This window comes from Salvelinus sp. IW2-2015, linkage group LG28 (assembly GCF_002910315.2).
Source record: "Salvelinus sp. IW2-2015 linkage group LG28, ASM291031v2, whole genome shotgun sequence".
In the NCBI taxonomy this organism is placed as follows: Eukaryota; Metazoa; Chordata; class Actinopteri; order Salmoniformes; family Salmonidae; genus Salvelinus; species Salvelinus sp. IW2-2015.
In genome coordinates, this window is record NC_036868.1 from 24,401,714 (window position 1) to 24,426,801 (window position 25,088).

At 43.6% G+C, this 25,088-nt stretch overlaps 2 protein-coding genes across 2 annotated transcripts in view; one reads left to right on the plus strand and one right to left on the minus strand.

Moving 5' to 3' along the window:
• LOC111954221 (CYFIP-related Rac1 interactor A) overlaps positions 1-18,416 on the plus strand; it is a 28,425-nt gene extending 10,009 nt beyond the window's left edge. The window contains exons 2-12 of the mRNA XM_070435785.1: positions 6,147-6,201; positions 11,356-11,435; positions 12,770-12,891; positions 13,113-13,218; positions 13,408-13,544; positions 13,715-13,792; positions 14,089-14,218; positions 14,371-14,416; positions 14,562-14,715; positions 14,909-14,979; positions 15,309-18,416. Coding sequence (XP_070291886.1) covers positions 11,363-11,435; positions 12,770-12,891; positions 13,113-13,218; positions 13,408-13,544; positions 13,715-13,792; positions 14,089-14,218; positions 14,371-14,416; positions 14,562-14,715; positions 14,909-14,979; positions 15,309-15,372 — 981 coding nt within the window. The 5' untranslated portion in view covers positions 6,147-6,201; positions 11,356-11,362 and the 3' untranslated portion in view covers positions 15,373-18,416. The remainder of the gene's footprint in view (positions 1-6,146; positions 6,202-11,355; positions 11,436-12,769; positions 12,892-13,112; positions 13,219-13,407; positions 13,545-13,714; positions 13,793-14,088; positions 14,219-14,370; positions 14,417-14,561; positions 14,716-14,908; positions 14,980-15,308) is intronic.
• Positions 18,417-20,057: 1,641 nt separating this feature from the next.
• fbxo16 (F-box protein 16) lies at positions 20,058-23,444 on the minus strand. Its single transcript, XM_023974025.2, has 8 exons — positions 23,249-23,444; positions 22,871-23,000; positions 22,759-22,794; positions 22,158-22,364; positions 21,716-21,880; positions 21,401-21,645; positions 21,055-21,148; positions 20,058-20,536 (listed from the first exon to the last, which is right to left on the minus strand). The coding sequence occupies exons 2-8, from the start codon at positions 22,964-22,966 to the stop codon at positions 20,285-20,287; spliced, it is 1,095 nt and encodes a 364-aa protein (XP_023829793.1). The 5' UTR covers positions 22,967-23,000; positions 23,249-23,444; the 3' UTR covers positions 20,058-20,284.
• Between the last annotated feature and the right edge of the window lie 1,644 nt (positions 23,445-25,088).

Genomic DNA, 25,088 nt, shown 5'->3' on the forward strand with positions numbered 1-25,088 from the left:
TTTTTCCCCTCCATGTTCAGCTCAGCAGCAGTCTGTCTCAGAGTAGTACACTGATTTGAAATAGTCACCTGGGTGAGAACTTTCTCCCACTCCTTTTAGGTCGAGTTGAGCTAGTTAGCTGGGTTTGTGCAGAGGAAGAACAAAAAACAGCGTTTCCTGCTCTCTTTGGTTTTGATGTGTTTAGACTACTGTCTTCAGGCACAGTGCAATAGCAGGGTGTATATGTCCTTGTCAAATGTAGGACAGGAGGTGACATGATAGTCATAGACAAAATGATGTGATGTGTAGGCTAGATTTTTTTATTAATTAACTTAAATTAGGCTAATTTGCTAACACAAACCTCTAAAGATGATATGTAACTAATTAATAGCAATTGCTCCTAATATTTATTGGCTGATATAAGAATATACAGAGATGAAGGAAATTGTATTTCCACTATCAGGTAAGATCAGAATTGCTAATATGAAATCAGACTTTGATCTGGAGTCTACGTCTCAAATGAGGCTGATTGTGACGATAACAGTGAACTTTGTCCSTTTTGCCCGTCAACACATCTTGGTGCCCTAGTCCAAGCAAGGGATTGGTGGAAATAAGCATATTAGTGTTGGGGCRTTGTGTTCAGTGCTGGTTTTGGGTCAATTCTGTTTTGCTCATTCAATTGAAATGAATGAATGAAGGTGKTTTTTCTTATCCGGAACGAACAGGAATTGACCCTTAAACCTACTAAGCCCCAGCTTCCCAATGGCTCAGAATGTGTTCTGTCATCATKTCTGGTAAAAACAATGGTTAAATAAAAGGATCATATTCCTAAAGAAAAAGGATGTGCTCTTAACTAAATCATATCCACTGCTTCAGTGGACAGAGAGGAGACAGGCTAGACTGCTATGCTGTTGCCGTGCAGAGTTGAGATGGCTAGATGGCCTGGTGTTCTGACACACGGAGTCGTTTACTCGAGGGACGCTGTTGATCTTCCAGTCCATTGAACCTCCATCACTAACCCTGGGTTGACCCTGGAGAGAGTGTGCCAGTCTGTCGGTTAAGAGCTGCTCACACTAAGCTCAGGCAGATGTCTCGCCACAGGAAAAACACTTTGCCAAGACAGCGACGAGTGCTGCTGCTACACTGTACACACACACACACACACACACACAGGGAAAGAGACGGACATCTTGGAATCCTGAGGCGGCAGCATGGGGAGAGCACCGCCTGGGTTTTGCCAGACTCCCATTGGCTCCCTTTGGGTGACCTCCATTCTGAGCATAGTCTATCGCTCTGCTGCTGGAGATGGAGAACATTCTAGTGAATAATGGATTCCCAGGTGAATTCTGGGATCTCCGTTAGCTCGTCAACAACAGACCTTCTGACTGACACACTATCCAGGCCGTGACTATGGCCAACATTTGTGTATTTTCACATTTGCCTATAGCTGTGATAATGAATTCTTTCCATACAAAGAGTTCTTTTGACTCTGACGGAGTCATTAAGAAGCCTACTTACTAGGCCTAGACGTCTCTCGCTCTTTCTCTCTCTGACTCAGAGAATTGTTTGTCTCACTCATTCACTCTCGCGCGTCACTGAACGTGTCTGTGAAAGATGTTCCTCAAATCTGTCTGCTTATGTGATGACTGAAGTGAAGTCGTCCCCTCCCGGTCTGAATGAGAACAAGATGAGAGGGGTTCTAGCTCTGCTTGGAACACCTTCAGTAGAATCAGAATTGAGTAGAATGTCTGACTGACTGAGTGTTCCGGTTCACTGTGTCAGTGAGTAACAAAGAGCTGGTGAGGTGTGTTTCCCCCCCCGTGGGGTTCCGCTACAGAAATGTCATCTCCTGTGCTCCCCCCCCCACCCAACCCTGTCCAATGGCCCGTAGTAACCGTGACAACAGTTTAGCACCTAGACAGGAGGCCGCAGGCTCTCAGCAAAGTGTGCATGCGCGGAGGTGGATCACGTTGTCCAGAATTCCTGACAGGAGAGGAGACCTGGAGGTYAGAGGGGAACACCCATTATCCCTGACACTACTACTATTCTGACGGATCAATCAGCATTCGATTAGCACCACACACTGGAGGTCTTTTGTCGCGTTACACTAGATAGTTAGCCATTGTGATGTAGCCTTAGCATACGTCCTAAGCTCATTAGCTGTGTGTGTGTGTGTGTGTCTAAGCAGACTTTTCCTGTAGACTCTTCGTCATAGCCTGGTCCCAGATCTGTTTGTGCTTTTGTCTACTCCATTGTCGTTAGCATGACAATTCCATAAGGAGTTGGCAAGASAGCAGAAACAGCCTGGCACCCAGGCTAACTTCATCATGCTAAGGAGCAACAYGGCATCACTGTTCAAGAGACTGGCCACGATTCAGCCTCAACATTGAATGTCCAAAGATGCACACCATCCTATCTCTTCTRATCTAGGTACAACACTGGTGTTTGTTATTACTGTGGTAGGGTCACCGGGCTGGAAAATTCCTCTCTGCTGAAAAACATGTTTATTTTCTTGTTTTCTCTCTCTATCCCAAAGGGCACTATATTTTATTTTTAGTGCTCTACTACTTTTTGACCAGAGTGCTATGGGCCCTTGTGAAAATGAGTGCACTAAATAGTTAATAGGATGCCATTTGGGACGGAGACGGTCTCTCTTCCTGATTCCAGTACCTGCTGTGTCTCTTTCAGGGGAAACGCAGACTGAATCTCTCCATCATTCCAGAAAGAGAGAGAAAAAGGGAGAGGGAGGAAGAGGGTCTGTTTCGTCGGTAAAATGTGTGTTGGATGGAGTGGTCTGTGCTGTACACATTGGCTGCCTAGGTGTGTGTGTGTATCGCGTGTGGTGAGTAATGGAGTGTCTAGCGTGTCGAGGACAAGACCACTCGTGCATTGAACCACGGGGATCCTCCTGCTTGCCACTATGCCCATATAAGGACTTCTGCTCCACCACTACAACAGGCCCCACAGCCCAGCCCTCTCCATCTATTCCCTCGCTCCACAGCCAGCCAGGTTGGATGGAGGTGTGGGGGGTGAGGACTATTTGCTGTGACCGACGAGGAGTGCGGTAGAAGAAGCAGATCTGTCTCTCCGTCCACTCCAGAGTGTGTTTTCTGTGACCCACCAGAGCAGGAGGCTAAGGGACTGTCATCAGGACCAGAGGCCCTGAAGCGGAGCTATAAGCTTGGGCCTTAAGTCATGCGCTGTCGCTAGAACCGATTCCTGAGTCTAAGGGAAACCCAGTAGACTGAGTAGTGTGTGCGTGTGTTTGTGTATCTGTGTCGTAGCAACATGCAAGTGTCTTCRCTGACATTTTCAACCTCTCCCTGACCGAGTCTGTAATACCTACATGTTTCAAGCAGACCACCATAGTCCCTGTGCCCAAGAAAGCGACGGTAACCTGCCTAAATGACTACCACCCTGTAGCACTCGCATTGGTAGCCATGAATTGCTTTGAAAGGCTGGTCATGGTTCGCATCATCCCGGAAACCCTAGTCCCTCTCCAATTCGMGTACTGCCCCAACAGATCCACAGATGACGCAATCTCAATCGCACTCCTGACTGCCCTTTCCCATCTGGACAAAAGGAACACCTATGTGAGAATGCTGTTCATTGACTACAGCTCAGAGTTCAACACCATAGTGCCCACACAGCTCATCACTAAGCTAAGGACCCTGGKACTAAACACCTCCCTCTGCAACTGGACCCTGGACTTCCTGACGGACCGCCCCCAGGTGGTAAGGATAGGCAACAACACATCTGCCACCCTGATCCTCAACACTGGGGATCCTCAGGGGTGTGTGCTTAGTCCCCTCCTGTACTCCCTGTTCACCCACAACTGCGTGGCCAAGCACGACTCCAACACCACCATTAAGTTTGCTGATGACACTAGTGGTAAGCGTAATCACCAACAACGATGAGACAGCCTATAGGGAGGATGTCAGAGACCTGGCAGTGTGGTGCCAGGACAACAACCTTTCTCTCAATGTGAGCAAGACCAAGGAGCTGATTGTGAACTATAAGAAAAGTAGGGCCTAACAAGCCCTCGTTAACATCGACGGGGCTGTAGTGCAGCGGGTCGAGCGCTTCAAGTTCCTTGGTGTCCAAATCACCAACAAACTATCATGGTCCAAACACACGGAGACAGTCGTGAAGAGGGCACGACAACACCTTTTCCCCCTCAGGAGACTGAAAAAATTTGTCATGGGTCCCCAGATCCTCAAAAGGTTATACAGCTGCACCACCGAGAGCATCCTGACCGGTTGCATCACYGCCTGGTATGGCAACTGCTCAGCATCTGACCGTAAGGCGCTACAGAGGGTAGTGCGAAGTCCCAGTACATCACTGGGGCCAAGCTTCCTGCCATCCAGGAYGTATATACTAGGCAGTGTCAGGAAGGCCCTAAAAATTGCCAGAGACTCCAGCCACCCTAGTCATAGACTGTTCTCTATGCTACCGCRCGGTACGGGAGCACCAAGTCTAGGTCCAAGAGGCTTCTAAACAGCTTCTACCCTCAAGCCATAAGACGGCGGAACAATTTAATTAAATGGGCACCTGGACTATTTACATTAACCCCCCCCCCTATTTACATGAACCTGTACCCCCGCACATTGACTCGGTACCAGTACCCCCTGTATATAGCCTCGTCATTGTTATTTTGTTTATTTAGTCAATATTTTCTTAACTCTTCCTYGAACTGCAATGTTGGTTAAGTGCTTGTAAGTAAGCGTCTCACGTTAAGGGCTACACCTGTTGTTTTTGGCGCATGTGACAAATACAATTTGAATRTGTGAGTGTACTTTAGTCCTGTTTGTGCGACTGCTGCTTACACACTTTTGTCATCTATGTTTGTGTGTTGACAAATCAAGAAACGGGGATTGGTGTTTTCTCTCGTCTCAGTGATACAAGCTCAGCACGTGTTACCTAGCTCTCTTTCTCTTTCGCTCTCTACACCTTGGCTGGGTTGGTGTTCAGGGTTGTCCTGTTGATTTTCCTTTCCCTGCCTACATGTTGGCACACAGTGGTGGGAGAAAATGGGTGCTTGTTTCGCTTCTTTTCAGGATTTCTGACAGATACTTAGGTTGGCCTATATGGGTGTTTAATGATTTGTTAGCATGTTGTACTTTTACATTTACCTACTCTTGCACATTTGTATTTTTATATCGGGCCGTTACACGGTAACAGAATGATGCTGAGACTCAGATTTTTTTTCCCCTCACTTTAAAAGTATGCCAAACAAAAACTAATGCTTGCAAAGTTAAACAAACCATACAAGGACTACTTTTAACAAGTTCTACAGAACATTTTACGAAACCACATCTACTTGAACAGTGCAGATGCAAAGTTTGGACTGTTTTCGCCGCCATTCTGTTAACAAAGTTTGGACTGTTTTCGCCGCCATTCTGTTAACAAAGTTTGGACTGTTTTCGCCGCCATTCTGTTAACAAAGTTTGGACTGTTTTCGCCGCCATTCTGTTAACAAAGTTTGGACTGTTTTCGCCGCCATTCTGTTAACAAAGTTTGGACTGTTTTCGCCGCCATTCTGTTAACAAAGTTTGCATCTGCGCTGCCCTGGAGCCTAATTTCCATTCTAATTCCTCAATATTAGATGAGGGAGATCTGATAGTGAACCAACAGTGATGGAATTCTGACGACCCAGTAAGCCATACAGTATGTGGGACAAATACAGAACGTGACATATTTTTGCTCTACATATCTTGACTCATTACAACGGGGCCAAGCTGTGGCATCTCACATGTGCTCTGTGGCAGTCTCTGTAGTTGGTGTGCGCGTGCTCCTTCCCCGCAGACTAGGTCTGGGTCTTCAGTGGGCTCAGAGGATGTTAACCTGGGACAGCTGAGAGATGCGTTTTACTCATGGTGCCTTCGCCCGCCTGCCGTCGTTATTTTAGAACGCCGCTTTCACTCTTGAGTAATTTAGTCCTGGAGAAGGAGAGAAGTTGATCAACGGAAACCTAATATTGTTTGTTTGGCCGTACACACACACACACACACACACACACACACGTACCTAGTCAAAGATGCGTAACAAGGCGTCTGCACTTCGCTGTTGATCTGACGCTCATTGACAGTGCTTGCTTTTAGATGTTCAATGCACTATATTATGCACGACAATGAGATATTGACAGAAGCTGTCTTTATTTTTTTCAGAAACTAAGAATAAGTGGATGCTCTAGAAGGGAAGCCAAGTCCTCCGCCAGATAAGGTACAGGTAACCGATCTCTATCACAGTTTAGCTACGCCTGACCCCTGGGCCTGTGTTCATAATGCGTGTCAGAGTAGGATTGCTGATCTAGGATCATGCCCCCCCCCCTTTCCTTATTATCTTATTCATTCTGCTCTAAAAGGCAGAACTGATCCTGGATCAGCACTCCTACACTGCAACGTATTATACGGGGCCTGACCTCACCACCACACTAGACTCATTCAGTGACGCGATACAACCCTGTAACAATGTTCCTGTGGTTTCCATGATTACATGGTACTTCATCTAAGATTAGCTTCTTTGTTATGTAATATACACGACTTTCTCTTTGAATCTGCGGCCATGTTCTCACAGCTATTTGGTAATGTACACTGAAACATGTTTGAGGGGGTTGCACCAATKATGTTTCTCTATTGGTTGCACAGACCCAGATGGTGTACTCCTGCATGAAAACCCACTTGAAGTGGAATGTTTTAAGACCTGGGTCATGTTCAGCAGAGCACACCGTTGCCAAATGTTTTTTTTCATCAGGAAAGCTCAACTAAAATGTATGTTCTTATTGGACCTGTTTCTGTTGCACATCCTCAGTTTCATAGTTTTCTCCCATTCTGTACTGAACACCACCCAGGAGTAGGACTAAATCTTGGTCTGGGCAACCACCCTTGAGGCTTTAGTTATAMATTTACTGCAGTTCTGACATATGTGCAGCAAAGTGATATCCTGGTTTCAACCCAGAGCAGAAGTTGTGGTAGTTAGTTTTCTTTCTCTAGGCACTCTATTTTCCCCAACAGAGGTTTCGATATAAACTCAGCGAGGAAAGCCGTTTAGCATTGCACTCATTTCGACTTTAATTGCACTGAGATTTAATTATGAAGCACAGTGTGACAACCAGCGTCAATGACGTGCTATTTTTCAAAGTGAAATCAGGACAGTGTTATGGAGCGTATTAAACCAGCCCTACTGAGGACAACTCGCACAGCAGAGAAAATGAGAAAAACAACCATTTTAGACTTGACATTTAGACAGACTGTTAAAGCAGTATTGCTTTCTGACCTCCTAAAAGACTTCCCTTTAAGACATGGGTTATAATGATACACAAGGCCCTTTTTTTAAAGGGGAAATCTGCAGTTGCTACATCCAACTGCGGATTGCCCCTTAAGGCTGGCAGAAGAAAATGTGTCTTAAGACTTCTTTAGTGAGTTATCGTGTTTCCAGGTTGAGCCAATCCAAGACCGGAAAGAGGGGAACATTTTAAATCACTCGATCGTTGGTTTTCAGGTTAAAACATGCAACTAAATAGTTGACAGTGGAACCGAGCATGTCCTGAATTCCCCGCCATATTTACCCTTCTGTCTGTGAGAGGCATCGGAAGGTTACGCTGGAAAGGCCTTGTCTAATAGCGGGAAGTCTACTGAAGACTATCTCACACCGTTAACGTCTCTTATTCCTAGGAATTCTTTGAATGGGGACATGTTTGTTTGTAGTCAGTGYTCCTAACATTGAGCTGAACTTAGGCCTACTTTCCGGTAAGTTCCAGGGCACAGTAAGGTGACTAATGCAGCCAGTCAGCAACAATGTTGTTACTATGGTGATGCCCAGCCTAACTATCTCCCTCTCTGAATAATAGCTTGTGCTTGTTTAGACTGGCCCTGGGCCTGGACTTGTTGATTTTGTTTTCTTCGTCCCATTTCTCTGTGTGACACATGAGACTGAGACGGGAAATGGTAGTGAATCTACAGAGTCCATTTGAGCCTGATAAACAGAATCATCCAGCCTGGCCAAGGGGCATGTTCMACATTCTCCTCTCTTCTCCACACAGCTACAACGGGTCGCTTCCCAAATGGCTCCCAGTGTCCTATGTAGTGCACTACTTTTGACTAGGGACCTTGAGGCTCTGGTCAAAAATAGTGCTGCAAAGTGTAGGGAATACAGTGCCATTTGGGACACGGTCTGGAACTTTGACAACTGCAGTTGGTCTCCCACTCGAGGCCTTTATACGAACACCCTGATTCAACTGGATTGGTGGTCTCTAGAGACCACGGTTAGCTGAATTGGTGGTGTTAGTGCTGGGCTGGAGCAAAAGCCTGTATACCATACAGCTCTATCTAGAACTGCTGTATGCAGAAGTTATGAAAGGAGAGAAACAAACCCAGTAGTCGACTGATCTAGGACATTCAATGAAGCACTGTACTGGGAATAAGCAACGTGAGCCAACAGCAGCCCCTAGTGGGCAAAAGTGACGCAAAGGTGATGCACCCCTCAAATGGAATAAACTGGATTACTGGAGTATCTGAGTGGCTGAAGATTCTGAAAGTGGATTGATCGACTTGTCGACTTACGTAATGCTTTCTTGTTAAGTGTTAGCCGATCACTTTGAAGAGCTTTCCATTAAGAGAGATGCAATGTGGGAGACATGCAGTGTGATGATCATGTGCAGAGCACACTGTAACAGTGGGTCTTTGTATCACCAACCTAATAGTTACTGTCTGGTATCTGGAAAAAGCAGCATTAATATATCACTSTACTGCGTGTGAATTCTCTACAACTGAACACCTGGATATAGGCTAATAAATAGTACGTAGGCATTCCTATCAGTTTTACTAACACCCTTAGCTTATGGACCAATCGAACCACAAAGCACCTGCGTAAGTAGACCCAAACAGCCAACGGGCTGGATCATCCTGATCATTCACTCCCTCCCCCTTCTGTTTGGTCCAGCCGTGACTGCATTACCCCCCAGGGGACCTAGTACCCCTTGTTGGGAACCACTGCATTAGATCAGCCTCTCTTAATGGTGATCATGTTCACTAACCTCTGATGTACCTTGCCTGGTGTATAATTATGTTACAGTGACCTAAGCAGTGCTTAGTCGCCTATCCTCTGGAAATGATTACCACCTATTGTTCCCAATGAAATGGTTCAAAGGGTGTCTCAACTGGTGTTTTAAGACGTACACCGCTTTCCTATTGATTTAACAAGACTGAGCTCTTAAAAGGATCTGCCCCCCTTTTTTTTCACCTTAAATGACATACTGCTTCTTTAACACAGCGCGCCTCCAACCCGGAAGCCAGCCGCACCAATGTGTCGGAGGAAACACCGTGTACCTGGCCCCCTTGGTTAGCGCGCACTGCGCCCGGCCCGCCACAGGAGTCGCTGGAGCGCGATGAGACAAGGATATCCCTACCGGCCAAACCCTCCCTAACCCGGACGACGCTATGCCAATTGAGCGTCGCCCTAYGGACGTCGCGGCCGGCTGCGACAGAACCTGGGCGCGAACCCAGAGACTCTGGTGGCGCAGCTAGCACTGCGATGCAGTGCCCTAGACCACTGCGCCACCCGGGAGGCGGATATGCATATTCTTGATTCCATTTGAAAGGAAACACTTTGAAGTTTGTGGAAATGTGAAATTAATGTAGGAGAATATAACACATTAGATCTGATAAGATGATACAAAGAAAAAAAAAAAATTTGTACCATCTTTGATTTGCAAGAGCGAGGCCATAATGTATTATTCCAGCCCATGTGCAATTTAGATTTTGGCCACTAGATGGCAGCAATGTATGTGCAATGTTTTAGACTGATCCAATGAACCATTGTATTTCTGTTCAAAATCTATCAAGACTGCCCAAATGTGCCTAATTGGTTTATTAATACATTTTCATAACTCTGCACTCTCCTCAAACAATAGCATGGTATTCTTTCACTGTAATATCATGCTAATCGCATTAGCCTACGTTAGCTCAGCCGTCCCGCGGGGGATCCTGAAGAAGTTTTAAAGGACTTCATCTTCTAAATGCTGGACCTGAAGATCTGGTTTTAATTTCGTCAGGCCTCCTAAATACACACACACACTGTGAGACATAGAGGAGCCACTGTGTTATTCCATTACACAGGCCTAGTACATGGAGTCCATAAATGCCTAACCCACAACTMAATCACATCAATATATCTTGATGTAGAGTAGTGGTTTTGCCTCTGGTTGAACCAGGTTGTCTCAGTCGAGACCCAATATTCGCGTTGCGAAAAATAATTGGCAAAATACAATCTGGAAAACAATTTTTTGTGCTATATTGATAGTAAATGTAGTAATTATATGACAAGGGAACAACATTCCCACCTCTCATTGTCAATAACATTTTGCCCATATTCTTGAATGTTCATAAACTCTCGTTTGAGACTTCAAACACCAAAGTAGCACTACTAATAATAGCTCCTATATTGAAAATACTGTGATTGAAGAAAAACATTTCAGAGATTAAATGATTCAAAAATGTTAGTTAAATATAGTTTCTACACACTTTCTACCTGGTTTAAGTTCAGGCTGGAGTCTATATTGAAAAAAAAAATATATATATATATAATAAATTGCTCACACTCATGACCCATTCAAAAATGTGGGTTGCGACCCACCAGTTCTGAATCGCTGGGGTAGAAGACACCCCACATAACTAACACACACACACACACACACACACACACACACACACACACACACACACTGGTGAGAGAATGCTAATGGGCTGGAATGTTTTGACAGCGGCCTCTAAAATATTGTTTTCACTCTTGAGTGTCTGTGTGAGAGAACCACTTATCAGTCAGGCCTCTGAGATTTAGTGACTTTCACTTCACACAAAATGTTGTCGCTGTGGTTATCAAAGGACAGAAACGAGTTGAAACAACCTCTGTTGTACTATATAATACTGTGAAATGTGTTCAAAGGGGATTAGAAATAAATGCCTTCTCTCTTTATAATCACCGAATGTTTTTACCACAGTGAATGTTCTCTTGAATAATTTGACACATTGAATTGTATATATATTCAAATGCATCTAAAAGGATTTTTACCGTTTTTTGTTTATCATTCTTTTCATTTTTGATCAGGTTTGCTGGAATGGGTAATCTTCTAAAAGTCCTTACAAGGGAAATAGAGAACTATCCACATTTTTTCCTGGACTTTGAAAGTAAGTCTRAAGTGTGCAGGAGTTTTGACAGGAGGTTGTAACCATAACTCTTCCCATAGTCTGTCAGTAAGCAGGTGGTTTGTATCTATGGGTCACTCCTGGACCTAAAGCTGTGGCGACGTCTCTGTACTTGTCTCGGTCTCTCTAACACGCCACACACCTCCCTTTCTTCTCTCGCTTTCCTCTCTTTCAGAAACCAAATGGGGAATCTGTTAAAAGTGCTCACTTGCACTGAGCTCGAGCAGGGGCCAAACTTTTTCCTTGACTTTGAAAGTGAGCACAGCTTTTGCCTGGCCTGGGTTCTTCTTCCTTCTCTACATCTTCACTTCTGTACTGCTCCTTTACTAACCAGGGTTTTGGGACAATTTCAATTCGCTTCCAATTAGATTTATATATTTTTTTCCTATTGGCTGAAATGAACCGGAATTGTCCCTGACCCTTTTTTTTTTACTAACCTACCTGCATGCTTCATAGTCCCTCTGCTCCTAGAACAGCCCATTGCTTGCCTATTGTCGATCATCTAACCAAGTGATATCTGTTTAAAAGCCGGCATCTTTGTTTTTGCACGCACCATGTCATCTTCCTCATAATGTCTCMTTCCAGCGGATGATGCATTCTAAAAAGATCTTCTTGTATTGGATGTTTAATATGTCCTGACCTCCTGTTGGTCTTTGCTTGTCCCGCTGGTAGAGATCTTAGACTAGGCCCAGATGCAGTTGGAACTAGCGTAGGGGTCGTAAACCAACAGCGTCTCATGTTGCATGCGTTCATGCATCTTCATTGCCTTGCCCTCTTCCTACACATAATGTAGGTTAGACACGACAGCTGAATTACCCTGTAATTCCTGTTTTTAGCTTAAAGTCACACAAATGGGGGACGTGCTCACACCAAGCATATTCCTTTGTGGTAACCTCATTCATCCCTTGTTGTCATAGCGTCAACATCACTCTTTATCTACCATAGAGGAAGGGAAGTAGGGGAATGTTTTACAATGCAAATACTCCCCACAGTCCATATTGTAACTGATGTTCTATATTTAGCCCTTGTCTGAAAATATTGTAGGCTGACTGTTAGCTGCAGCTTATAAGAAAATGCCTTGAGTATGATTTTGAAAAGCTAGCCTTCTAACGGGCAGAGCTGTGAATCTTCCACCTGCTGTAGCTTGGTCGGGAGGAGCAGGTCATGCTGCTTTACTACTGTGAGAGACCTTGCCGCTCACCTGTGTTACCACAGAGTAGACTTGCTTTGTCTCGTCGTGCTTTGAGTTTAGATTTAGTCTAGCTTTGATTCCAGAGATTCATGTCTGTCGGGCTTGCTGAATGTTTATTTTTTATTCCCTGATTAAAGTAAATTGATTTAATTCTATTAATTGCTAAGGAGTTGTATTACGGTGCGAGGAAAATGGCCTATACGTACGTAATTTGTTTTCGACAAACCGATAGTCATACACATTGGAACTTCCCCAATTCCTGTAAAYGTACAGTTTGCCTCATCACATGATCATTAAACACCAAATTGTCAGAATGTGTGTGAGTTTCATGTACAGTGTTTTGTTGTCTATGTGCTGCCTGTTAGCTAGCCAGGCTAACTGTGTTGTTGTGTGGCAGATGCGCAGCCTACAGACTGTGAGAGGGAGGTATGGAACCAGGTGAACACGGTGCTCCAGGACTCTGAGAGCATTCTCTCTGGCCTACAGGCCTACAAGGGAGCAGGACAGGAGATTCGAGATGTATGTATATCTACTGGATAATGCTGACACACGCACACAGTCGTAGACCAAAGGCTATTCCTATTCAGCACACACACAAACTGAAACAAACCTATACATTTATCGTTCTGTTAATGATCTCAATGACTTCCAATTCCCTGACCCGTTTAAAAAATATATATATATTATATATCCCATATAGATGTATATTTAACCATTTGTGTCTGTATGGGTGTCCCCAGGCCATTCAGAACCCGAATGACATGCTCCTACAGGAGAGAGCCTGGAACTCAGTCTGCCCCTTAGTCATACGGCTCAAAAAGTTCTACGGCTTCTCCCTGAGACTAGGTAAGTGCGACATTCAATCCCTCCACGAAGAAGCGCAGAGGGGGATGAMCTAAAGTATTTTTGACAACCTAGCCTCTCGTTCTCCTGGTGTGTGTAGAGGGGGCCATGTGTAGCCTGCTGGAGAGCCTGGCGTGTTTAAAACCTCACTCATGTTTGTAACGTAATATCCGTGTGTTTCTGCTCCTGTAGAGAAGGCTCTCCAGGGCCTGCTGGAGTCCCTGACGTGTCCCCCCTACACCCCAACCCAGCACCTGGAGAAGGAGCAGGCTCTGGCCAAACAGTTTGCTGAGATCCTCCACTTCACCCTGCGCTTCGACGAACTCAAGGTCGGACTGACATGACTGCTGTTGGAACGCTACATCATCAAACCACACTTTTTAATTAAACACACATCATTTCTGTGAAAGTGCAAAGTTTTGTACCTGTTTTATTCCCTCCGGTAAAGAGTTCCTATATTGTCTATGTTGGTACTGAATGATTGTCCCCTGTCTTCCAGATGAGAATTCCTGCCATTCAGAATGACTTCAGTTATTACMGGAGGACAATCAGTCGAAACAGGATAAACAACATGAATGTGAGTCAGAGAAAGCGTTGTCATTTCTAGGGTTGCAAAAATCCTGTAACTTTCCCAATCCTGTAACCGGGATTTCTGAAAAACTTGGCAATTTTGGGGAAGTTACCAGAATTTTGCGTCCCTAGTCATGTCTATTTTTAGATCCAATGTGACAATAGCTCATCTGGGGGTTTTTTGGGCCTGGTTCGCAGTCTGAACTCCTTTGTCGTTGCCATCCAGTCTCGTCTGCCTTGACGCTAATGATGGATCAGACGTTGAGCCTGACTGTCTGTTTTACGCCTGTCTCGTCCCTGTAGTTGGATATCGAGAGCGAGGTCAACAATGAGATGGCCAACAGAATGTCACTGTTCTACGCCGAAGCGACGCCCATGCTGAAGACCTTAAGCACGGCTACGACAAACTTCGTAACCGAGGTGAGAGAGACTGGTCCTTTTCCTCTTTGTTTGCTGCTCTGTGATACGATTTAATGGTCAGATTCGTGTTTAATTTGATAGCAGCACTGGTTAGTGTCTGTTTGAGGCAAGTTGGTGTTAGTTGATAATATAACTTTGTTTCTATACCCCCCCCCCAAGAATAAGACATTCCCCTGGAGAACACCACTGACGTTCGTCAGCACATGGGCCAGCGTCTGTAAAGTCCATGCTGGAGCACGTGAGTTGACTTGACATTTTAGCAGCGTGACCTTCCAGGGAAAATATATCCAGAGCAACAGTATGTTTATTGATGCCACTATTAAACACGGTTCAATGTGTACTTTTTAATTGAATAGTGTGTGTCGATGTCCTTCTCTCTCCAGAGACTACACGAGCAGGTTCAACAGTGAGGACACGCTGCTGTTCTGTATGAGAGTGATGGTTGGAGTCATCATCCTGTACGACCACGTCCATCCCAACGGAGCCTTCAACAAGTCCTCCAAGATCGACGTCAGCACCACCTCTAATACATACTAATTCTATAATACCCTGAAGGCCCAATCTTACTCTGTTAGCATGCGTAATTTCACTCTTTCGTCTAAATCGTGTCAATGGGAAATGTGGGTGAGTGTGTGTTTCGAATGCTTTAAACATGTATTTCAAGGTAAATTATTTTTTGGGTGTTTTTTTTGTTTTTCATCAGATGAAGGGATGCATAAAGGTCCTGAAAGAACAACCAGCAGATAACGTTGAAGGTCTCCTGAACGCCCTCAAGTAAGTCTCAATCCTCACCTCAGTTTAGTACTTCTCTGATGAGGAAGACGGGTAATGTCCAACCTTACTAAAGTTTCTGAAATACCAAATGATTTAGAAATGGCGCCTTGGTAGGAGTGATACGTACAGTTTTTGACAATGTTATGGTACGGTGCTCTTTGGCTGGAAGCATTTTCTCGTCATACAGCGAACAGCCCACGTGACTCCTGTGTATATTTTTTAGACGCCTTAATTAATATGGCCTGTTTTGATTAGAAACGTCTGAAAACAGCTGCCACCGCGGTGTTTCTGTCCCGTGGCCTGCTTCACATTAGTCTGCTCTCTTTCAGGTTCACCACAAAACACCTGAATGACGAGTCCACTCCAAAAAACATCCGAGCGATGCTCCAGTAACATTTCTATCGAACGAGGATCAATGTACTGACCTCAAAAAAAAAAGATGTATATGTTTACATAATTTAAACGACTGGATGTTAATACTTGTATTTACATAGTCATTCCTTCCAACTTACTGAATCATATATAGAACATGTACCTTTTACTTTGAAAAATGAATTGGCTATACTGTAATTTTKTTACAGCACAAATTGTGGATATACCTTTCAGCCTTACAAACTGAGCTTGGCAAGCAGCACTTGATGAAACAAGCACTCCGGTTGGTTCCTGTGAGTGAGCGGGCGAATGAAAGGAGCRTCATCATTGGTGGTTCGTTGTCAACAGAAGCTGAATTCTGAATTGATGTCGAACCGGGTCCCAGATCACTTTGCGCTGTCTTCCTAACTCCTATGGTTGTTCAATGTTGGCAAGACKGCACAAACTGATCTGAGACCATGCTACCCAATCCCTAGCCATCCCTGTAGATCGGAATGATTGGATAGGTGTAAGCAATATGGCGCAAATTCCACCTAGTCTATCAGAAGGCAAGGGGAAGATTGTTCAAACCTATCAGATCTACAGGAGTGCCTGTAGGGTAGGAACTAGAGCTTGGTTTGGAATTTAGCAAGGGGGGAAAGTGATGATGGCTTTCGTTTGAATTTTTTTCGGTAAGTTGGCAGATGTTGTTGTGCTTCGTTGGCAAGGAAGTGACGGTGCCATTAAGAAATAAACAAATCAACCAAATGTTTGAGCCTGTATGGCAGGAGGTTGAGGATACAGTATGTCATTTAGTTTTCTTTATTTTTCATGTATCAGGTGTGTTCCTTTTTGTATCTAACAGAAGTCCATTGCTCAAAGAAGCAGCTTTCAATACAAATTAAGTCATGGTTATTTTTAAGTGACACGCAGTGGCAAAAACAATTCCTTCCTTTTTGAGATCTCTACTCTGGTRGTAGGATAGCGGGGATTCTGATGAGCCTTCTCTCCTAGTTGTTCTCCTTTATCCTCTAAGGACCAGTGAAGCCTCAGTCTGACTGTGGTCCCATTCTCTATCCTCCGACCTGAAGTGTACACTCGTTCCCTCACCATTGGTGTAAGTGTTGACGAGACTAGAGGGAGTTCCCACACCTGTCCGTTCTATGAAGGGGTGTGAGCGAGTGCACACTTTGAGAAGACGGGTCGAGAATTGGACYGCGGTCACACTTCAAGACAGTCACTTCTGGTAGGGTGAAAAAGAAATCCCTAAAAATKTACACATAGCAGTTATCATTTCAGTACACACAAAGTACCATTCTGTAGCATAAGGCCTTGTCGCTCACTCCTATACTCTTACTTACATCCGACTGTACAAATATATTTGTGTCACTGATTTTGTTTGGAGGCACTCCAAGATTAAATCTACACTCCATATCTTGGTTTGATGATTGATTAAATATGTCAATTTCAGACTGGTGTTGACCCCTGTAACTTGTGTTGTCCTTTTTGAAGAGTTTTTTGTGTGTGCAGCATTGTTTCATGCTAATGAACATTGACCAAAGGGGCATTATAGGAGTATTGTCGAAGCTCGTTCAGCATGTATGCACTGGTGTATCTTTGACTTGGTTCAGTGGTAAATAATATTCATCTAATTATTAACAGGAGAACGATATTGGAAAGTGATCTACAAAATGTCAGGATTGTGAGTGGCTTTTGTTCTGGAAATATGTGGTGTTCTATGGAATTGGCGAAACGGTCGTTTGGTGAAGGTCAGACAATCGCTTGTTATTGATATAATGACTTGAAGAAAATCCGCGGTAACTTGTKGTGCTGCTGTCTCGATCCTGTCTGTCCAGGCGCATGTGGATTTGAAGCTTCTTTTTTTTATGATCGGGAAATGCAGAGATKAACCATTTTAGACTATGGCTGTTTACACAGGCAGCCCAATTCTGATATTTTGCTCAATTATTGGCAAAAGAGCTGATTGGTCAAAAGACCAATGAGTGGAAAAAGATTAGAATTGGTCTGCTTGTGTTAACGCAGCCTAATAGGCCTATGTCATGTTGAGCAGCATGCGAACAATTAGCCTGGTCCCARATCGGTTTGTGCTCCTGCCAACTCGCATGATGTCATTGTCAAGCCAAACATTTGTCACTTGACAATGAGTGACAGGGAGTTGGCATGATAGCACAGACTGGCACGCAGGCTACTAAACAATGGCCAAGCCTTTACAAATGTGTCCTGTTCATATTTTCCTTATTAGAGAAACCCACAACCCTACGACCATTAATGGGCTTTTATGCTAGACTAAAGTAGCCTGTCTTGTGCCTTTTCTTGTCACTAAGTCAGCAATAGTCACCAACCTCAGAGAATTATGAATTAAATGTATTTAATTATACAGTAAATTATTAGGATCTACAGTGTTAATGTGAAATGAGACGAAGGGCTATTATAGAGTTTAAAATCCACACAGTGAATATCTGTTTAGTATGTCATCCAAGCTTCAATAAAATCCTTACACTCAATGCATCTCTGTAACATTACTCATCGTGATGACATACAATACTACTAACAAACGTTTAAGAAAATAAATAGGTCATATCCTCCATGGATTTTAACATTCATGTTAATTGTTTATTTTCTATATTTTCYGGTGATCCATAATGCACTGTGACAAGTGTGAGCCATACTTTTTGTGTGTGATGGATGCAATGTATATATGCAATGAATGAATACTGTACATGGACTGTCAGAAATGTCAAGCTAATTGTACACCGTATGATATTGATACATCAATATACTGAGGATGTTTCAAAGGTTTAATTCCAAAAAAGATTTCTGTCAAACGTCAGTCAGTATTGAACTACACAATGTCTTCAGCACAATACATGCTATTATTATTATTATTGTGTGTTGTATGCAAGCTGTGTTGAATATTGAGATATTTGAATATTAGTTGGATTTGTTTTAACTGACAATACTTTTTAATGGTTTGGAACGTTGGTTCAATGTTTATAAATGGCTTTTGCTTTATATTGAATGAATATGTGAACCTAAAATTAAACTGGTACATGTTCTGCACCTGGGTTTGTTGTCATGAATATTTTATTGACATTTTCCATACCAAACATCAAATCATATAGTCATGTCCATACACTGTATTCTTGTCATAATTCAACTTGGTGGAAATGTACGTCAACATGATTTGATGTAAATCAAGAGTATACTTCTCAGTTCCATCTTCCCAGTACTATTWGGTTGAACGGCTTCTCTTCTAATTCTCACTACTTCAGTATGTAGTACTGTTCTCAGTGCTGTAGTACTGTACTTCCTCTGTATTGTATACCAGTGCTTCTCAACTGGTTTTGCCTCCGGACCCAAATTGGACCCAAACTAGATATTAGCACTACAAAAAGCCACCTGGAAAAATATTTGTAATGCTATATTGATAGTAAATGTAGCAATGTATATGACAAGGGAACAACGTTCCCACATTTTCTATTGTCAATACTAATTTTACCCATGATTRATGAACGTTTGTATGCTAACTGGTATGAGACCACAAAATCAACCAAATCTGCTAAATCACACTGATAATAGCTCTATATTGAAATGTTAAAAAAATAATTGATCAATTCTACACCCTTTACCTGGATTTAGTAGTTTAAGTGCAGACTGGAGTATTTTTCATCACCCCAAAACGATAACAATTTTAATTAGACACCCGCGACCTATTTCAAACCACTCGTGATCCAAATTTGGGTCACGACCAATGTTCCCTCTAAACTGTGCGCGCATTTCCTCCAGGACTGCTGCGCAGAAGAAATGCAAGCGATTTAACTTCACTGAGTTCGCCCAATTAGTTTGCAATATATAGATCAACGTTTTTTCTGTGATCGAATTAACATATCAGCCCCTTTTCAATGCAACAAATCTAATTTTACWAGATTGAGTCTGATTTTGTTGTAGCCAGAGCGCATGGAGTACAGTGAATGCGCTTTTCAGATCTGCGCCGCCCGTGTGCACATTTATTGATATTCTTTGCTAGTTAGCGAATTATTARCCCAGTTATAGATAAGTATAGGTCAGCAATGGGGAGTTACTGCTTCCTACAAGAGCACAAAACATGTAGGCTACATTTCAACATGTCTTTGAAAAGCCAGTCCGGTAAAATGCTTGTCTTAATTAAAGGGGCAGAGTTGTATTTTGAGACAGGCTTGAATAAGCCAATAGGCAGAGGGGTAGCGTACATTGTCTAATTCTCTGTATGGTAATAATTCATTGTCATTTGTAAAGGGGTTTCTTGCATCATACAACCCAAGGCAATTTACAGTCACCTATTTCGTCCATGGTCTAAAACGGTCTAAAACGGTATGGGTACAGCCTCAGTGTTCACTGTAAACGCGCGCCGGAAGTTGCACAAAATTCGCACAAAATTCGCACAATGTTGAAGTTTCTGCTCACAAGACCAAAAAATATGTTCACCCCCCCCCCCCCCCCCCCCCCCTTTKGGGGGRGGGGACATTGGTCAGACTCCAGTTGAGAACTCCAGTTGAGAACCGCTGCTGTGTTCTGTCTGTGCTACAGTAATAACGTGCTCCACAGGGTGGCGATATAGTTCACTTGTATCCTCCAAGGCTGTCCCTCAAACAGTGGTGTTGCTGAAACCCCAAACCATGTAAGTCAGTTATACATCATACAGAACATTCACGCGATGAAAGAAAGCATTAATTGAGTAAGAATGTAATGTCACGTGTTTCCTTGGACACAAGTTTCCTTTTTGATGGAGAGCTCATTCTGTTATAGTTCAACCAAGAATGTACATTGAAAGGATTGGTCATCTATTGTCTTACTAGGCGTGGTCCTGTGTGTCCTCTGCGATGGACAGATTTAAGGAAAGTAGGAAAGTAGAAAAGGAGGAAGGAAGGGAGGGAGARAGGAAGGAAAGATGTTTCTAACTAGGAGTACTCCTGTTTGTCCTCATTGATGCCCTCAGTCCTTCCTGACTGAGCCTGGGCACCGCTGACCTCACAGGACCAGGTCGTATCCCAGCGTTCCATTGGCTCGACCGCGACAGGCTCTTGGCTGTTGCCTTGGTGACAGGGTACTCTAGGCTCTGTGTGGCCCATTGGGGGCGGAACCGGTTCTGCTTCTGCTGTCCTGCTCCAGAACCCAAACCTGGAGTCAGGTCCAAGGACAGGAACATCTAAAGGGGAGAAGAACAGATGCAAAATAATTATATTTTGATGCATGCCTACATGGTATACTGTCCGTATTGTCCCAATCTGTGTCTAAGTTGCAAGGTGACACGATAAGTACAGTCCTCTTATTGTATTCTTTAACAATATATATATATAGGTGTGTTTTATCTTTTAGTTTGGTATTTCTGCTGATAAAATGTGTGGTATTTCTGCTGATAAAATGTGTGGTATTTCTGTAAACGGAAACACTTAGAATGTTCAATGACAGTGTTCTCTCTCCTCCTCCCCTGAAGCAGCGACAGCGTTTTTGTCCTCACTGAGACACACACACACACACACACACACACACACACAGAGTCCCCCTGGGTAGCGCATTTACATGAATTTCCATGTGAAGTCTGTTCAATATGCATTATGTCTCTTGGTGTGTGTGTGTGTCTCTCCTGGGAATTCTAAGCATTCCCTTGGCTGTTATCCAAGATAGGGTCTTCAGACTGGTCATCTTCTGATGAGAGGTGCTTACCAATGACTTTGCCTTGCGCAGTTTATAATTGAATGCAGACAGCTCTTTCTTCTTTTCATTGTCAGTGTTGAAGACCCCTCTGCTCTTCACTTTTCTGGAAAACAGACCATTGTCACTGGAACACCAGGTCAAGTTACATGGGAATTCATAGRCTGATTTAACCGATGTCTGATTGTTCAATTCAATATTATACTTTATTTATAGCCTCAGGGGCAAATAAGAATTGATTGTGCTTTAATTTGGGAATGAATGCATTGGTTTGGTAAATGCTTTGTATTTCAAGACTGATGTACTTTTCACTACACACACATACACACTAACTACATACTAGAGGAAGTRGTCTTACGCTTGGTGGGCGTGCTCTATGGGGTCCAGATTTTCCAGATAATTGAATCGCACGGTGTCAGTGGGGTGTCTGTCTGCACCCCTCCACGGGGGTAGCCCCTTCAGCTGGGACCCTCCTGACCCCCTCGTGGTGCCGCCACCGCTCCTCTCTCGCTGGACCTCTCTGAGGAAGCTCTCTGATTGGTCAAACGTCACACTGTTTATGGACGTCACCTCAGGGACAATGAACTCCTGCTGTGATAGAGTCTGAACACACAAAAATGTGTCTGTTCCGTGCAGGTAGTTTTATACACTGTCCAGGCCTCCAGTCACTCACCTTAGGTTTGCCGATGTGGAGCTCCAGTACTGTCTCTATGTAGTGTCTCTTCCAGACCCCATGTTCAAATGGTGTGGGGGCAAAGTTGATGCACCAGCCCAGTTTAAGACACTTGGGCATCCATTGCTGGTCCAACTCAACTATACCCTTCCAGTGCCAACTCACCTGCCAACACAGGTACACAGGTACCGCTAAAATGGGCCAGAGCATGTCATACATTTAAGTGTTGTAATGTGGTCTAATAGCACATGTATGATGCTGAAATGACTGGGTGGACAGAGCTAGGAACCTATTATTATAGAATGAGAGAGAGAGTTAGTGTCTCAATTTCAACAACAAAAAATAGCTACACAATCTTCAGTCGCATAAGTTGTTTACTGTTCAATTTCTGCTACATATATGAACAAGACCAGAAACACCCATACCTCCCTTCTGTACCTACCTGTGCACACCTGCAAAGACTCCTGGGGTCGAGGAAAGAGAAGACATAGAGAGAGAGAACTCTGGGCAGGACAGAGGTGAAGTCTAGGTTCTCCTCTGGAACCCTCTTGGTCAGGTTCTGACGGAGGAAACGCAGCTGGCCCACTGAACACCGCGAGAAAAAGTCCTGTAGAACCGCCTTCCTCTGGCCGTCGCCCCACTTGTCAAACTGACAGACACACAGGGATGGCATCAGTTGATCTTAAGTGATGTCTACTGTCATTTATTTTTAATATAACTAGGCAAGTCAGTTAAGAACAAATTATTATTTACATTGAGTGGGTTTACTGCCTTGTTCAGGGGTAGAATGAGAGATTTTTTATCTTGTCAGCTTGGGGATTTGATCCAGCAACCTTTTGGTTACTGGCCCAACGCTCTAACCACTAGGCTACCTGCCGCCCCCAAACAAGCACCTTATGCAGATGGGGGTAAGTAACGTAGGATTGAAAAGCTGTAAAAGGATTGCTTATGTGGTTCTGATTGCATTGCTGTATGTCTAACCTATTCTCCATGGTTAATATTTTATCAATTTATAACCTTCCAATTTTTAGAGGCCCACTTACCCATTTTCCCAGCAGGTTTCTTCGCTCTTCAAACACCTAAAGAAGAGAGATATTTAATCTAAGTAGAAGATTACATTAAAACTGGATTAKTATAAAGATTAGTCAACTTTACATTGTTATTAGACAGCTGGTGGTTAAGAGGTGTCCAGGCACTCATTTTGGTCTGCATCTTGGCCGAGGTTAGTGAGGTCCTTGGTGCAAAGGACATCTTTCAGCTGCTACAAGTCAGCAACACGTCAGATCTGTGTGGAGGGAGAAGAAGACTGCATCACCTGGTAGATGCATTGAAGTGAATCGTCATTGGTTAGGGCTATCGCATGTGTATTTTTTTTTTGCGTTATTCACTCATTAAATCAGAGTAGCCCAAGTAGTCCTAGTCAGTCAATGAACAGTCACATAACACCTACATAAGATACCTGTACTATTACTAGCTCTGCTATCTCTATATTACAGATGTGGATGGTCCACTAGACTAGTGGAATAGTCCTACCATCAATCTCCTCCGGCCTCTGATGCATGAGGAAGCATAGTTATCATCCCAATCACGAATCCTCAGTGTTATGTATTCGTATCTTGTCCATAGGATTACCAGTACATGTCACTTTGTTCTTGAAGCGTTCGTACAGTTTACCTGTTTCCATAGTAATGGGTGTACTGTGGGGTGCACCTCCCCCTCTCCTTCTCTACCCAACCCTGTCACCGTCGCCGCTTTGCGTAGTCAAGAGCAACGACATGAGCGACGCAAACACCGCTTGACACACAAGGGTGGCGCTGTTGCCACCGAAATACAATCCACACACACAAGGTGCGGCATGCATGTGGTTTCAATGGATACAATGTCACTGTTCACAATGTTGCAAATCACGCAGAGCATGTTGCACACATGATACGGATTTTGTCTAGTTTGCAACAAATGTTGCCATTCAGGGAGTTTGATGACTTCATAGCCTATATTCTCCACATTTTTCTCACGTCTTTCCATTGGTATTTTATTCCTTGTAGATATAGGCCTTCAGTGCACGCACACACATGTCTGAACCTCATTCAAACAAATCATTTTGTCATTTCAAAACTGAAAAGAAAAGCATTTGAGTTCAGTTGGCTGCGCGTCTGTGTTTAATGCGCGCTCTCGCTCTTCGAGGACATCGGTTGTAAACCTGCTAGGAGAGGAGGAGGGAGAGARGGGGCAGGAGAGGAGTGGGCTAGTCACTCATTGTTACGGCCTCGAGGAGCGGCGAAGACCCCTACACGTGAATTATCTTCCCGACAGAAAGGTAAAATCGTCTTATTTTATTATATATTTCTGGCACCCCTAGATATTTTCTGTTACAGAATTGCGGACACATATATTGCCAACACGGCTGGATCGTAGTAACGTTAAACCATCGGGATACGCCTGGAGAGATTCAGTTTAGGTAGACTAGTCTACATACGGTCAGTATCAGTTGAGATGAAGTAGCCCAACCGTCATCTTTTGTTCCGCGTTCATAAAATGTTTATTTGTCGGATAAAATGTGTGTATCCATTAGGCGCTGTCGGAGGAGTGACCAGCTGGCTTTGACATATATATACTACTATAGTTTCATGTCATCACTGTTGTGTCTATTTACCGGTAGTTTTGTAACATGGTTCTAAGCATGTAATGCGCGACAATCCTGCCGAAGACGTCAGTAAATGCTATTACTCACAGTCATTTGCCTTCAGTGCAAGCCACTACCACTATATTCAATTGTGAAATGTCACATATTGTTTGAAATGTTTCGGGTTGTTTTACSTGTCATATTTGAAAGTGCATGGTCTGTGGAAAATGGGTTCTGGGGAATAATTATCTTGTAACAGGGTGTGTGCGTATTTAAAGAGACAATGTATAATGCAAATTGCTATAACTTTACTATTATGGTGCCGTTAAGCTACTACAGAAATATAATCGGTGCACTAATTCACTTATTCAATATCCACCCACATACCAGATTATAATCCCCATGAATATGTTATAATGCATAAATTCTCATAATGGGCCTCTTAAAATATTGTGTTAAGAAGCATCATTAATTGTAGTCGCATTTGCAATTGTTTAAATTTTGTAAACATTTATTATCTCCCCTCTCTATTCTCCCCCCAGAYCCCTTGACATCTACACTTATTGCAGGGATCCACTCTCTGATCCTAATCATTGTTCATATTCTGTGTATRATCACAGCGACCTGGTGAGAAGTGGTCCAACACCCAACGCCAGGACTCATGCTCAGGTGATGGAGCTCCTATGACTCAAGAGGGAGATGGAAACAGCCAGCCTAAGCCATGGCGTCCATCTTGGATTATACCCACGC